Source organism: Gnatocerus cornutus, chromosome 8, assembly GCF_029298725.1.
Source record: "Gnatocerus cornutus isolate USDA-ARS CGAHR chromosome 8, icGnaCorn1.1, whole genome shotgun sequence".
Taxonomy (NCBI): domain Eukaryota; kingdom Metazoa; phylum Arthropoda; class Insecta; order Coleoptera; family Tenebrionidae; genus Gnatocerus; species Gnatocerus cornutus.
This window is the reverse complement of record NC_142240.1, coordinates 10566828-10582281: the sequence shown is the minus strand read 5'-3', so window position 1 is coordinate 10582281 and position 15454 is coordinate 10566828. Positions and strand designations below refer to the sequence as shown.

General features: G+C 39.4%; 4 protein-coding genes across 7 annotated transcripts; 1 reads left to right on the top strand and 3 right to left on the bottom strand.

Annotated features, from left to right (window-relative positions):
• Positions 1-89: 89 nt before the first annotated feature.
• On the bottom strand, positions 90-4279 carry LOC148169704 (PHD finger protein 21A-like). 4 transcript variants are annotated; one of them, XM_088044027.1, is made up of 8 exons: positions 3842-4279; positions 3609-3641; positions 3489-3554; positions 1513-1649; positions 1204-1465; positions 920-1157; positions 695-874; positions 90-507 (listed from the first exon to the last, which is right to left on the bottom strand). In XM_088044027.1, exons 1-8 carry the CDS (start codon positions 3926-3928, stop codon positions 425-427), a joined length of 1086 nt encoding a protein of 361 aa, XP_087900153.1. In that variant the 5' UTR covers positions 3929-4279; the 3' UTR covers positions 90-424. The 4 variants fall into 4 exon arrangements, with proteins under 4 accessions (XP_087900153.1, XP_087900152.1, XP_087900155.1 ...); XM_088044026.1 differs by having other exon boundaries at positions 91-578; positions 3842-4278; XM_088044029.1 differs by lacking the exons at positions 3489-3554; positions 3609-3641; positions 3842-4279 and adding an exon at positions 1776-1864 and having other exon boundaries at positions 91-578.
• A 422-nt stretch (positions 4280-4701) lies between these two features.
• LOC148169703 (uncharacterized) lies at positions 4702-6496 on the bottom strand. The gene is made up of 6 exons (XM_088042958.1): positions 6154-6496; positions 5916-6036; positions 5799-5866; positions 5537-5747; positions 4937-5491; positions 4702-4885 (listed from the first exon to the last, which is right to left on the bottom strand). The coding sequence occupies exons 1-6, from the start codon at positions 6348-6350 to the stop codon at positions 4769-4771; spliced, it is 1269 nt and encodes a 422-aa protein (XP_087899084.1). The 5' UTR covers positions 6351-6496; the 3' UTR covers positions 4702-4768.
• Positions 6497-6758: 262 nt separating this feature from the next.
• Positions 6759-11249, bottom strand: Nna1 (Nna1 carboxypeptidase). The gene is made up of 13 exons (XM_088042939.1): positions 11026-11249; positions 10084-10448; positions 9806-10035; positions 9614-9760; positions 9301-9556; positions 8809-9249; positions 8532-8759; positions 8302-8393; positions 8075-8255; positions 7580-7866; positions 7367-7531; positions 7217-7321; positions 6759-7151 (listed from the first exon to the last, which is right to left on the bottom strand). Exons 1-13 carry the CDS (start codon positions 11051-11053, stop codon positions 6929-6931), a joined length of 2748 nt encoding a protein of 915 aa, XP_087899065.1. The 5' UTR covers positions 11054-11249; the 3' UTR covers positions 6759-6928.
• An 856-nt stretch (positions 11250-12105) lies between these two features.
• On the top strand, positions 12106-14886 carry Nadsyn (NAD synthetase). The gene is made up of 7 exons (XM_088042947.1): positions 12106-12179; positions 12239-12424; positions 12473-13124; positions 13175-13526; positions 13576-14347; positions 14392-14539; positions 14587-14886. Exons 2-7 carry the CDS (start codon positions 12279-12281, stop codon positions 14689-14691), a joined length of 2175 nt encoding a protein of 724 aa, XP_087899073.1. The 5' UTR covers positions 12106-12179; positions 12239-12278; the 3' UTR covers positions 14692-14886.
• Positions 14887-15454: the final 568 nt, after the last annotated feature.

The window sequence follows — 15454 nt, the reverse complement described above, 5'->3', positions numbered from 1 at the left end:
CGGGCGGTTTAATATTGAAAATCTTTTTTTATATCGGAAGTTTTATTTAATGCACAATTTAAAAATACAAACTTACATCTATACGGCGTCTGTTCTTGGTCGTATCGTAATCTACGAAAATAAGCTCTCTCACTTTGGTGTCCCAGACTGAAACTGATATTTTGTCGACGTAACGGAACTCCCAAAAAAAATAGTTTTAAAGTCAACCACATTTAAATTCTCATAAAAATTCTTTACAAATTGTTAAAAAACATCGGGTAACAAAATATACCGTTCTCAGTCTTAACAATATAGATAAGAACAACATTATACTAAACAACAGCTTTAGAAATCACACGATTTTCAGGCTTGAGATTGCGTTGGTTTTGAAACCATCTCACTCTTAACATTATTGATGAATGTTAAAATCTTCTTGATCTTGTCTTCAGTTGTCTGTTGCGTCATCAGGAGCTCCTCCTGTTGAGTCTTCTGGGTTTTGAGCGAGATCGTCAACTGCGAATGTCGATCCTGCAATTGGGTCAATTCAGCTGAAAGAGTCTTATTTACTTTTTCCAACTTTTTCTTTTCCTCTAGTTTTTCTGCAAAAACAAAATTCATCCAATCTAGCCGGTCTTAAAAATCTGTACAGTTTTTAGACGGAAAGAACAGTAGAGGAGAGAGAAATATGTCATAACATCATCGTTTTTTATCTAACCTGAGACTTCGGACGGCGTCACGTACGATACGCTCATTCCAGAAGGCACATTTAAGGAGCCGATGGTGCGAACCTCTTTATTAATGCACCTGGGGCATTGTCTAGGTGACTGTGCAAAAGGTCGGTTGTGACAACTGACGTGGAAACCGTTGGCGCAGCTTTCACAGATGCACAACAACCCTGTAAGTCTCTGGTGGTGTTAAATCTCTAAAAAAATTTTCTTACCTGGTTGTCGACAGCTCACGCAGGTCCTTGCATCGGGCGAAGAACTGGAAGGACTCACTCTTTCTATAGTTAACCCGCTGGGTAAATTAGGGATTGAAGGAAACGCCGAGAACGCCGACTTCGCAGCGCTGTTTCCATTCGGTAGCGGTGGTGACACCCTCTCGTTCTTCTTACGAACAGCTTGACGAGTATTCGGGGGTGAAATCGACGAGTGCAAATACGAATTACGTTTTCGTTTCTGGAAAACAACATTGAGAAGTTGTCGGTACCTTGGGGAATATTACCGGTTGAAAATCCCATCCCTTGTTGCCGTACAAGAAGTGAGGATTGGCGGTACTTCTACGTTTTCTTTCAACACGTTTGTTTTGCATTTCTTTGTAGACATCGTGAGTGACCAAGCCGAAATTGGTGAGGAACTCTGGTTGGGTGGTATCGTGGGGCTCCACAGGATTGAACACATGGTGTTCCGGGGAAGAGTGCACGGAAGTGGCTTCGAAGGAGTCATCGGAGACTGACGAAACGGAGACGGAAGTTGGGCGAGATACTCTGTTAACAGTCATTAGAGAAAAAAGTAAACAGAGGTAAAATCTTACATGTTTTGTTTCCTGGCACGGCTAAGAGCAGTGTTTAAGTTAATACGGCGTTCTTCAAGACTGTTCTTTGCAGCGTTGGCTTTGAGGTTTTTTTGGTGGTCTTTGTATTCTTCACGAAGGCGGTCCAGCAACCCTTTCTATAAAAAAAACGAATTAATACTAGCGTGTCTTTAAATATTCATCCGAACAACGAACCATTATCAGTTAATTTTTTTCTCTTAGTTTCATACACACAAAATTGGAAATTGATAAAAATATCATACCATGGCGATAAATGAAGAAAAAAACGATCTCCACTATTTAAACAAAATTTAATTCTCTGTATTATTCGTTAAGAACAGTGTTCAACTCTAAATTGACAAAGCGTTTTTAATAAAACTGTGATTACTCAGTCATAGATAGGAAACGTAATCTGCTTTTATCTCTATTTCACATTTCACTCTATTAAAATTATACAAATACATGTACATGTGTATCGCATTTTAAGTTAAAGTAAACATTAATGCGACTGGAAACAAACGTACAAATTCGAACCGAAGTAATTAATGAACGTGAACCGGTTTGATACTTATCAAGACAGCATCATTGTCATGATAAGGTCTTTTGGCAGCCTTGATAATCCAGAAATGGGAATTTATGGTTTCGGGTGAAAATGAGATTATGTCATATTTTTTACCCTGAAATTGTGAAAAAACTAATAAAAAAGTATACAAACATTGATAATAAACAAAAAATGAGAAATAAACCAGAAACTATACAGCGATTCTCAGAAAGCATGTTCAAAATGTGTGACCACAATAAGTAGCATTTTATCATGTAATCATCATTTGCGTGTTTTCTCAATTTTCGGTGGATTCTGTAAAAAAAATAGAAATTCAGAACTGCAGTTTACATCATATGATACTAGTTCAAACAACGCTCAAAGCGGCCTTTAAAATATAACAAAAATAAATTCCTCATCCTTATCACGACCAGAGGTAGCGTTTATCACCTTGAGAAAAAGGAACTCGTTTATTATTAATTTCTAGATAAAATTTCGTTTATCTAAGCTCAGGTTATTCGCTTTCTCAGCATTTGCACATCAAAACAGTTTTGTGTTCCGTGTTTCCATTATTGTCAATGTTCATATCTTATCAAATATTCTCATTTTTGAAGAATTTTTCCCAACAAAAAACGGGTCGTGGCGAGATTTGAACCCGCAACCTCCTCCTCTGAAGTTGACCATGTCGTCTATTTTTACATCGAAATTGTTAGCACGATAAGAAAACTGACTTCCTCGACTTGTAGTGCTTTAAATAAACAATTATTCACATGTTCACCTCATTAAATCCGGTCCACTTTATTTCCCAAGTCATTAATCCCCTCCCCCGCTCGCCATATTGAATGAAACTTCAAGGCCACTCACCGAATTTTCTTAACAGATTGGTTAATGATGATATTTCGGTGAAAAAAGGATTTTCCCGTGGATTCCTAACCTAAAACTGTAGATAAAGGAGCGTTTTGTGCGATAACAGTCTTTATTGACCTCTGAATATAAATGTGCATCTGCGTGTGTATTTAATATAAAATCTTGAACACACACTTTACATCGTCGAATCAATAAATCTCGCACCGACACAAAAATCACAAATTCGTCGAAGATGAGGTTTATTTGTTCGAAAAAAAGTATTTGAGCGAATTGGGTTTAAATTTGGGATCAATAGGTAGAATTTGTGGGGGAAAGTTGCGCATTAGTAATTTATTGTGGGCTTTAACTTTAAAAAGTGTTTTATTTATAGATAATAAACCAGAGAGAGACGGCGAAACTTGTTATATTTTTCATCTAGGCGGCTTAGTTAACGGCCATTTTATTATAATGTTGAACAATTATTTTGTGCTTGACTGTACCCAAACGTGAGAAGTTTAGGTTTAGGATTGAGGTTGAGGTTGAGCACGAGTTTTCTAAATGTTTATTTTATTACTTTTCGGTTTCTTACCTGCGAAATTCCGATCAGGACAATTTCTTTTTCTGCTTTGACGATCTCTTTCTGCAAATCCACGTTCTAGGGAAAAATTAAGTTGAGGTAAATTATTAATAAATTATTCGTGCGACTTACGTCAGGATCTTGTTTGAGCTTGATGACAAAACTCTGAAACAAAACGAAAAAAAATCATTCTCGCTACTTGTCTCTCAATTTTGAAAATTTACAAACACTTTTACATAACAAAACTGTTTTGGGGAAGTTTTCTTTGGGAACGACGGTGTCGTTCTGTCCCTGTCGCACTCATAATGGCGAAGGAGCCTCTCGATGCTAACGTGAAGGAAAAGTTACAAACACTGCAAACTTACCTGATGATTACGAATAGCATTTTTCAGTTGATTCTGATTTCTTTCGATCTCCTCTTTCAGTTCTTTACTGATTTGTAGATCCTTCATTCTGTTCCTGACACTTCTTCTCCTCTTCCTTCGCCCTTTATTTAAAAAAGAAATTTTATTCACTTTCGCAACCCAACAAAAGTGCACACACTCGATTTACACGAGAACAACGAATGGGAATGCGGCGCACGCTGCTAACGAAACCCACAATAAAATTCAATAAACCGCACGGGGGCAAAAAGTAACCAATAATTTAACAAATTACCAACAACACCAAATAGAACTCAACAATCTGAAGACACAGGCCCGAAACCCTCACCAGAAATGCCCTTACAATACGGATAAATCAAAATTATCAAACTTGCTTGACAGCGATCGGATATCTCCGGTGCTTTCCGAAGATTCGATCTTTACAAGACATTTTCGAAATTTGTTATTCGAAACGTGGAAAAACGAGAAAATCGGAGAAAGTTAAAAGTGAAAAACCAGAAACAACCCCCACAATAAAAAACAAACAAAAAACGATGTTGGAAATTAACGGACATTGACGTCGGGCGACCAATCCGTGCAGTGGCGTCCCCACTACCGCAAAAAATTCAAAATGTGTCCCGAAGCAACCCCTCGGAGTTTCTAAGGCAGTTCACCCCTAAAAATAAAATATTTGTGGTAAAAATATTTTTTAAGGGAAATTAGTCCAAATTTTATTTTCTTCATGTTGGCTGTGCGAATTTTCAATCCTTTAATTATAACCAAGTTAGCTCACTAGATTCTTAATTAAACTTAAATTAACTGAATGTGTTCAATTAGGAGGTCCCGCCATAATAAGAAAATAATTAGAAAAGCAAAGAAAATTTTATTTAAAATAGACACAAAATAATTTTCTTTAGGTTGGCAATCGTTTCAAATGAAGTTTCTATCCACCGCCAATTTGATCATGGCTGCAATTCTTTTGCGTTTTTCTTGTTGTTTGAAAGGCTTCACGATCCAGACTTCCTCGATAGGAACGGCTTGATCTCCCTGTAAACAAACCGTAGGTAAGAAACCCGCAGCCCCCATGTACACTCTTACCTGAATAGCGTCTAGATCACTGACTTCATCATCATCCAATTGGGCCATGATGAGAGCTTCCATGGACATTCCAACCCCCATAATACTGTGTTTTTGAATTTCAGCCTTGATTTCATCCAAAGTGACGACGCGCTTCGCCCCATAGTTCTTCATGCTTGATACCAAAGCTTGATGATATTCCCTTAACAATTGCTCCCATTTTCCCTCTACCAAGTCCATGCTGACGCAAGAATACATGAAAAAGACCAAGTCAGTGACCAAACTGGTGTATCTGGTCAATTGAAAATCAATCATTTTGATGTTCTTGGGTTTGTTTCCTTCATATTTGATCAAGAAGTTGGGGACCCAGACATCACCATGGGTTACCACAGAAAGGGGGCCTCTAACCACGCAAGACTTGACCAAAAGCCCGAACAAATCCCCATCCAGAACTTTGTTCAATCTCTGCAAATACTCAGCTGGAAGCTCTTTCTCTACAGCATCCCTGACGATGGTGAAGATGTTTTTCTGGAAGGTGCAGTACCAAGGGCGGAGTCGTTCAGAGAAGTAAGTTTCCTGGAACATCGACATTAGATAAGGTAAAATTGATTTAAAAATTACTTTGAGGCTACAGGCTGCTTTTTCAAACTCTTGGGGTTGTTGTTCCTTGAAGGCCAAACTTAGACCATGGAACTGCGCCAAAAGGTGTAAAATACGAATAGAATGTTCGTAATCAAGGCCAGCGCCACGTTCCGCAGATGTGTAGCCTTCATGGCTTAAATCTAACATAGCCACATAATCATTTTCACCATCACAGAAAGCTGAAAGCACTCTACAAAAAAAAAACATGATAAGAAAAATACGTCTTATAAAGAAGACTCACAATGGAATGTTGTTGAACTTTTCTTTCACTTGGGCCTCATTCTGGAATTTCTCAAAAGCAGCCCACACCTGCAATTGTTGTCATATAACATTAAGAAAAAAAATCGATGATACAGACCTGGTTGTAGAAAATAATTTCATTTTCAAAAAATTCGATAGATCTGTAGGTCTTCCTGCGCCCTAAATTTTTCGGCAGGAATTTCACGATCACCGGAATGGAAACTGCTTCTTCTTGACCTCTGAAACCCGGAAAAAGCTCATTTCAGGACGCTACTATAGGCAATTATTAAGCAAACTTGTATAGTTGTTTGCATAACCACAAACTAAGTGCAATATTTTTTTTTTGGAATTCTTACCCACTGTTTTTTCCGGTGGCTTCGACGGTAAATCGACTAATCGTGCTTAAATAAGAGTCCCCCTTTTTTGAGGCCTCGCCGATTTTTATTTTTTTCACTTTGATGTCGTTCAGACCACTTTTTTTATTGATCATGTCCAGAACCACTTGTTCTGTGAATTTTGGGCAAATTAAATCTTGGAGATCTTGAACGGACATTGTGGCGTTTTCTGATGCTATGGGGCGAGGTTGAAATGGCTGCTGTTATATGTAGGAATGGGCGAACAAATATCAAAGAATCTAGCAATGAATAAAAGACACGTCAGTGCGTCAGCAGTGGTTTAGGTGGGATGGTCTCTAGGCGGAAGCGGGAAATTAAGGCATTCGAACTCACCAATTGTAATTTAAGCTTTTGGATTTAAGTTTGCTGGTTTAACTCAACTATACTGACGTGTTATTCATGTTATCACATGAGATTACTGCTTTTCACAACATCACTTCAAAAGTTAGTCCTATAATGGTAGTTTTATGTTCCTAGAAATCAATAATTTCTTATCGGGTACTTGACATTAAAAGTATCTCATTTAGAGCATTTTTCGAATTTTTTTCTGCATAATAAAACTCAGATCTTTGTAAAAAATTTATTAAAAGTCGAATAACCATCGGTACGGAAAAACCAGACAAAATGCGGCACGGCCTAGTAATAACAACTCTATAAAACTCAGCCAACTATAACTTAATATCACAACTACGGCAGTACAAGTTGATTGGTGTTATTGTAAAACGCATAAGCACTGTCAGTCTTTATTGAAAAAAATCTTCGCATGCGCAACAGATTTGGCTTTTTTCCCAAACTTAATCTTTTTTTTCTTCTTCTTTTTTACATCTGACTTGTCATCTTCATCGCAACTACCACTAATTTTTGATCTGACATCCCCCTTGACATTATCCGGACAACTTTTCGTTCTTTGGACCTGTTCGCAACAGCGCCCCCATTCCACAGCCGCTTGTCTTCTCAATCTAAAAAAAGTCAAGGGTTTCCCCGAAGGTAGCGCGGGAAATTCAAAGTTATAATCATATAGTACCCAGTAGTTGTCTTGCGAGTTTCGCCTTTCGCTTTCACTTCTTTCCCTTCTTTTTTCTTTTCGATTTGTTTATCGGGTTTCTTGCGCTGCTTTTTGTGACAAGATCTGTAAAATTACGTCATTAGTAGTAATGCAGAATATGAACTTTACTTGGCTGGTGGAGGGCTAACACTGGGAAAATTAAACTGGCTGCGACCCCATGATAAAGGCACGTTTTCACCCTCGTTGAGTCCGAACCACAATTTGTTTTTCAGGGATATCAGTTTAGCTTGGACTTCCGCCAGTTGCTGAGTAATGACGTTTTTTCTGTCCGTTCTATAAACAAAGTGACTAACACCCCACCTTCAGGAAAGCACCCTTTACCTTGGTTGCGGCGTTTTTGACCGCTTCGTCGAACTTTGGGGGCCAATCTTCTCGCTTGGAACCAAATCAAAAACAGAAATACTCCTTACGGTGGTCGTTCTATACTGAATCTCGCAGTCAGACAAGGCACGAACTGGTGGCTTTTTCTTTGCGCCTTTCTTCTTCTTCGGTTTGCGGCGAGCGTACTTCACCTTGGTCTTCTCCAACTCTTCATCGGAGCTACTACTATCGGAAGAGTAATTCAAATCTTTGTCGGAAATGTACAATCCAACTGTTGCTTTACAAATCTGAAAAGTCTTTCCTGAAGGTTTGTTAGAGTCTTTGATATTCGGAGGAGTTAACTGTTTGAGTGACACCTCGTGAAAAAAATAATTTATTTGTCGTAAAATAAAGAACATCCCTTTTTTTAAAGCGATTATCACAGCATGTTAATCAAGCAAAAACACGACAACCTCAACAGTTACATCACCCGAATACACCTCAAATTGTATTTACTGGTAATGGTTTCCTTTCAACGTTGGGACTTCGGTTTAAAATTCTAGTCTTCGCTCGATGGAGTTTTGGCTTGAATTTTTTGTAGATGATGGGAGATGGGGGCGGAACTGCCGGTACGCAAAAGTAGTCGTCATCGCGACCCACTTCGTTGGAACTAGAACTAGAAGTGTCTCCTTCATCGCTGCAAAAAATAGTCAAAACAAATTTTTGAAAAGGTAAAAAGTTACCTCGAATAATCGCTCAGTTGAATGTTCGTGGGCTCATCGGCATTCGATCCTTCTTTAACTAATCTATTTATAATTTTATTTCTTAACTTCTCCTAAAATAAAACTCGCTTGTTAGTAACATGAATTTATTCCTTTATGAAGTTTTACACGTGATAAAAGTATGCCAAAACAATGGAAATGATGAGAAATACGAACATCGGAATGTAAAATCTATGGGTATGTTTCAGTACCTTTCTAGGTCCGTCATCATAAAAGTCGAGCAACGTCTGACAGAAGGACTTTGCCATCATTTCGAAATCTTGCGTGGTGAAATGTGTCTCATTTCTAGTCCCCAGAGTGGACCCAGCGAATGACGATTCCATGGTATAGCTATTGGCGATGCCCATCATCCACATCACCACTCTCCCAGTCCCTTCTTTCGCTTTCTGTATCCGGAATTTACAACTTTCGAAAGAAAACTAAAAAAAATATACTTTTGGCAACATCCAAATAAAGTCGTCGTCTCACTTTATCGGCAGTGTTCTTGTGCAACATCAAAGGAAACACTTGCTCCTGCAGCTTCCTCTCTGCACCTCTCCGATTCTCGCAACCGTAGATGAAAATGTTGTGTTTTCGAGAGTGTGCGTGGAGGTCACAGTACATCGCGACTCCACACTCTTCTAAAAGGCGACGAACCATCAATTTCGTGTACCAAATCGAAGGATAAGCGTCCCGCATTACCGTGCGGTACTGTCGATTCAAGTCTTTCGCTGACAACGAACAACGATTGTTCCCCACGATGACCCCATCAGGATTTAACATCGGAACCAATTTGAAAATGAATTTTTCACGCAGGTCTTTAGCTACAGAACAGTCGCTGGTTAAGTAGTCTAAGAAGCCCTTCATCATCCACGAAGAAGGAGTTTCCCCCGGATGGACTCTGGCAGTAATTACAACCGATCGTTTCTTCTGCAATTATAAATCAAAAAATTTGGATCGATAGAGGCTTTCGTGACTTACTTTAGTTTCTCCAGGAACTGGTGGAGAAGTAATGGTGATGTAATGAACATTGTTACCGGCTAAACTTTTACAAAGAAGGCGGATTGTAGTGAAGGTCGATTTGATAGGGTGGTTCGATAATTCGGTTAGGTAGTCTTCGAGATCGGAGTAGGTGTAAGGGTACGAATGAGCTAAATAGACTACGTCGTCTTCATGGGGGAACTCCATGGTGAACGACAGGGTGTAAGTCATCTGGGATTCGGGGTCTTCAGGGGTGCTGGAAGAACAATTTTGCTTAATCTTCACCACCCATAAACAAAATAAAAGTACTCACACGTTGTCGTTGCTGTAGTACGTAACATTATCTCCACACCTCCTCCAGCCGATGGAGTGAAGTTGTGAATCCTTGGTGGAGTACATCAGAGGACGCATTCCTTCGTTGTATAAACTGTCTTCTTTGGAAAAATTCACGATGGAAAATCTGTGACGGAACGAGTGAGTTTCGAAAATTGAAAATCGTAATTACCTGTATAAGAAGTTTTTCTTCATGTTAGTAACCCGGAAATAAAACCATTGCATGTGGCGGTTAGTATACATGTCCGCACGCAAATATAACTCGTAGAAATTTGGAGTGATCCGAATAGCCCGACCTAAGTTCCCACATTCAAATCTTGACTCAAAGCGAAGAGTGTCTTCTTCGGCACAGAGACAAGACGAGAGAAGGTATCTGCTCCCGCCGACGCTCGATCTGCTAAACTAAAGTAGCGATGGTAAATGGGAAAAACTCACTAAAAATTGTCTTACATAATTGACAGCACTGATGGGTGAGTACTGGTAAACGATGATTCCGCATTCTTCCCCGGTGGGTTTGGGCTGGGGCTCCTTCCCCGTAGGAACATAGTATGGTTCTGGAGTCGGTGGTAAATAGGAGATATGTTGCACCTTTTCCTCCAGAACTTGGCACTCGGTGGGCCATCGCGGCGGTTGCGGGACAAAGTTGCTTTCTCGATTCAAAGAAAAAAGTTCCCTGGAGGGTGCTTCTTTTTTAAGGCCATCGTCGGTGAGATCATCCTCGAAGTTCGTTTTAATGTAAAAGTTCGAAAAAAAACTGGTTGAGATTTTGGGGGTCGGCGGGAAGAGCGTAGCTTGGAGGTCTCGAACTGTCACTTCTGCGGAAAAACAGTGTGCCAAAAAGTTGCATTTTATAAATAAATTTGTTTGCACGCGACGCCAGATCAGTTTGCAAAGTGGCAGTATCGATCCAGACAGTTGTTATTAATAACTCGATTATTCGACAGACAATGGCAAAAATAGAAGCCGAGATTGATCGAAGCCAAGGTGGAAGAAAAAAACGATTTATTTTCGCTTTACGATTTGTCATCATCACTCATCTTGCCGCATTAAAAGGTCAGGACAACAATAGATAAACTGGTGCCAACAAAAGGCGGATTTTCATGCAAGAAACTCTCTTTGATGCACATTCTTCGCGTGGTAGAGAAAGTGAGAGGGCAAAGAAGGGTGAATTCCGGGTTCATCCCCTTGAAGCAACCTTCCCTTCGAAAGTGCAAAAGCGAAAGTCATTCTTCGCATGCATACATTTCCGTTTTCTTTGGCACTGTTCCTGTTGGAACTTCGCCTACCGACCCATGGTCAACTTATCGGAAACAGGTGTCCAAACAATAATAAAAGCTCAATAACTGTGCATGATTTGTCGCAGTGTTGTGATCGGATCAGCGGTTCGCTCACCTTTACTACTTTCATTTTCCGATTCCATCCTGGAAGGAAAATCCTCAATCAGCTGCGCTCCATCTCTCACCGTCTCTTTGACTGTGAAAGTTGACAGTTGGATGTCTCGGGTAAACTTTAGATTTCCATGGGGATGGAAGTGATCGATACGTTTGCGCTGACTTTTCCTACTCGCGAGCTTTTTCTTGGGAAAGAAACTTTCACCGAGAAATGGATTCGAGGTACTGAATTATGGCACGAGTGAATTCGCACTTTGGCTTAATTTCTATAAATAATAATACACCATTATGATGAAATGTTTTGCTCATTCTGGGGACAACAGACTTTAGATCAATAGACCCATTTGCAAATGTGAGGTTGGATGAGTAAAAAAGGACGAGAATTTTTTTTCGGAAAAAAAATCGATACTAAAACAATAGTCGACAAAACCTGGTGTTTCCTGGTGTTAAAAGTGGTAACATCCCTCGATGCTGCTCTGTAGGATTGACAGGTATCTGAAGACATGGGAGATGACTAACGTGTCTTAATAATGGGTTAGATAATAAAAAAAATTATAGGGAAAGATAAAAAGCTCCCATTTTTATCGTGACGCCTTTGTTTGCAATGTCCCTCTAAAATAGCCCGTGAAATATACTTGTCCTCCCGCAAAAACAGTGCGTTCTTTATATCCAAGTCTATTTATAAAATTAAAAAATGATCATTCCATCTGTCATCCGCCTCCTCTCATTGCCACCATCCAATTTCCTTGGCTTTCGTGACTTTGTTCCAACAAAGTACCGTGCAGCGGCCAAACTACCATTCATAGTTTAAACAAGAAAACTTATTTCCCTGACACTTTAATCATGCTTTTCTGCGAAACACCCCTAAAGTGGAAAAGAGACAGGAAAATTATATTATAGACAAGTACATCATGCGATGGAGCATGGCGGTACCATCGTGAGTTTCATTGACCTCTTTATGTCTTTCGTAGATTTAAACTCTTCAATAATTAAAAATATTCATGGAATTGTCGATTATAATGCGGTACAAAAATTGAATACCCGCTCTTTTCAAGTTTTGAAAAAATTAGAGGAAGTGGAGCCCGCGCATGCGCCCCAAATTCAAAAAATTTAAAATGTCAGCTTTTAAGTATTGAACAAACAATTCCTTATCAGGTCTGTGGTTACAGATTAAATCTCACAACTTGCGCAAATAAAAACTTGTATTTTTCCAGTTTTAGTTATTCCTTAAAGATAGATTAACATAACCTAAAAATGGGGCGCAAAGTGACCATTGCATGCGCTACTTTAAATCAGTGGGCCCTAGATTTCGATGGTAACCGTGAAAGAATTTTGGAGTCAATCCTTGAGGCTAAAGATTTGGGGGCTACTTTTCGCACCGGCCCGGAACTGGAAATCTGGTAATTTGAGGTTACATCACCTTATCTCTTGCTAAAAAAACATTGCAGCGGCTACAGCTGCGAGGACCACTTCTATGAAAGCGACACGTTCCTTCATTGTTGGGAAGTTCTTTTGGAACTGTTGATGGCCCCCTTATGCAAAGACATGATCATTGATGTTGGCATGCCCGTTATGCACAAGAATGTTGCCTACAATTGTCGCGTTGTCTTCCTTAACCAGAAAATCCTACTAATCAGGCCTAAAATGAAAATGTGCGATGATGGAAACTATAGAGAGTCGCGTTGGTTTTCAGGCTGGGGTAAAATCAGGCAAACTGAAGACTATTTTTTGCCCAGAATGATTTCTAAGTTCAATGGGCAGAGTACTGTGCCTTTTGGCGATGCGGTGATTTCCACCAGAGACACTTGTATCGGTTTTGAGATTTGCGAAGAGCTGTGGAACCCTGCGTCCACTCACATTGATATGGCTCTTGATGGGGTTGAAATAATTTCCAATAGTTCAGGCAGTTACACTGAACTGCGCAAAGCTTACGTTTCAGTAGACTTGGTGAAAAGTGCTACCTTTAAAGCTGGAGGGTGCTACGTCTTCAGCAACTTAAGGGGCTGCGACGGGCAAAGAGTTTACTTTGGGGGCTGTTCTTGTATTGCTCTCAATGGTAGTATCTTAAGCAGAGCCAAACAATTCTCTTTACAGGACGTTGTAAGTTATTTTATTGATAGAATGGAACACTTCCAATTCTTTTTTTTAAGGAAATCACCGTCGCGACTATAGATTTAGAGGATATTAGAGCGTATAGAAATCAAATTAGGTCTTTCGCGCACTTGGCGGCGAAGAGCCCCAGCTACCCAAGAGTTGTAGTTGATTTTTCATTGTCACCAGAAAATGACGCTACTCTTCCCATTGCTACAACTATGGAATTAACGTATTTACTACCAGAAGAAGAAATCGCGCAAGGACCAGCTTGCTGGTTGTGGGACTACTTGAGGAGGTCAGGTCAAGGGGGCTTTTTTCTTCCTCTCAGCGGAGGAGTCGACTCCTCCAGCGTTGCGCTTATCGTTTTTTCAATGTGCAGAATGGTAGTCAACGCTGTGCAAAAAGGAGGTGAGCATAAAAATTAGAAGAGAAACAAACGAAACTTAAAAAATTTCAGATACTCGAGTTCTGTCGGATTTGCGCCGCCTTTTAGGCGACCCTGAATACTCCCCGAGAACCCCATCAGATCTCTGTAACAGAATCCTAGTAACTTGTTACATGGGGACGGAAAACTCATCGAAAGAAACAAAGCAAAGAGCTGCCACTCTCGCCGCCTCCGTCGGTAGCTACCACATGCACATTATAATAGACAAAGCTATAACCGCCATTATCGAAATCTTCAGCGGTGTTACGGGTTTGTTTCCTAAATTCGCTTCCAGAGGCGGGTGTCCTCGTCAAAACCTCGCGTTACAAAATATTCAAGCACGCTTACGCATGGTGTTGTCTTATCTTTTCGCTCAGTTGATGTTATGGGCGCGGAATCGTCCAGGTGGGCTCCTGGTTTTAGGTTCTGCTAACGTTGATGAAGCCCTACGAGGCTACATGACGAAATACGATTGTTCCAGTGCTGATATTAATCCGATTGGAGGGATTTCCAAGACTGATTTGCGCAGGTTTTTAAATTATGCAAAAAATCAGTTTAATATTCCCGTTATTGGAGAGATCGTTGATGCTCCTCCGACTGCCGAACTAGAGCCTTTAAAGGATGGGAAATTGGCTCAAACTGATGAGGAGGATATGGGGATGACTTATGTTGAGCTAAGTCAATTCGGGAGGTTACGTAAGATTGAAAAATGTGGTCCCTTTTCAATGTATTGTAAGCTAGTTCAAACGTGGAGTGGCAATTGTAGTCCTAGAGAAGTTGCAGAAAAAGTGAAGCACTTTTTCAGGTCAGGATTTAAAATAAAGTGACTTTTATGACGTTGTCTTTCAGATGTTACGCCATAAATCGCCATAAAATGACAGTGCTAACGCCAGCGTACCACGCTGAGCAGTACAGTCCCGATGACAATAGGTTTGACCACCGGCCGTTTTTGTATAGAGCTAATTGGTCGTGGCAATTTAGGGCCATTGATAAACAAGTAAGTTTTGACTTTTTGTATGAATTTCGATTGAAAGTGGGTTTGAGGTTGAGCAACAAATCACCATAAAAAGGACCAACACAGGGTCAAGTTCACATTCCAGTAAAAAAATGGACAACTCGACACGTATCCGCGCAGGGATAGCCGTTTAGAGACGGTTTTTGCATATAATTTATTTGCATAACAAAATGTTATTAGGAAGAATTACATATTTTGTTCTACAAATACAATAATTCATTGTGAAGTTTATAAATACAGTTACGTATAAATTTAAATTGTCCATCAGTGTTAAAGCTAATATTATTGTATGTTTTATTTTTTTAATAAAAACAAGCTTTACGTACTCAGTTCGATACAGTCATGTTAATTAAATAAGAAACTACAACAACTATGAGAAGTCAAATACTGTGATGTAAAAGAAGAGATAAATAATGTAATCAATTCAACATTTCGTAGGTACACTGGCAAAAGTTAAAAAATTAAATAATTGTACAGACTAACAATGTTGAACTGATGCTAGTTCAACTATAGATAAAGGTACTTAAAGTAGATAAAACCTAAATATTTCTTCTATATACAAAACTATAAACATTCATACAATATAAACACGTGTTCTCTGTCAACAGAAGTATAAAGACTAAGTACAAAAAAAAACATATTGCAGAATGATTCGTTGTAATCAATTTTAAGGGACAGCGCGAAAAATAATCACAACACACCTTAAACTACGAAAGCATTCTGCAGCACCATAGTTTGTTTATTCTATGAAGCACCAGAATGGTCAGGAACGTGTTAAAGTTTAGAAAGGACCGAACCCTTGACCCTTCCTTTTCATTTTCCGAATTAGTTTTGTTAATTTCGAAACCCTTTAATAATTTTTCTAAATTCTAACTACGTTCCTTTTTTAACAGTTCA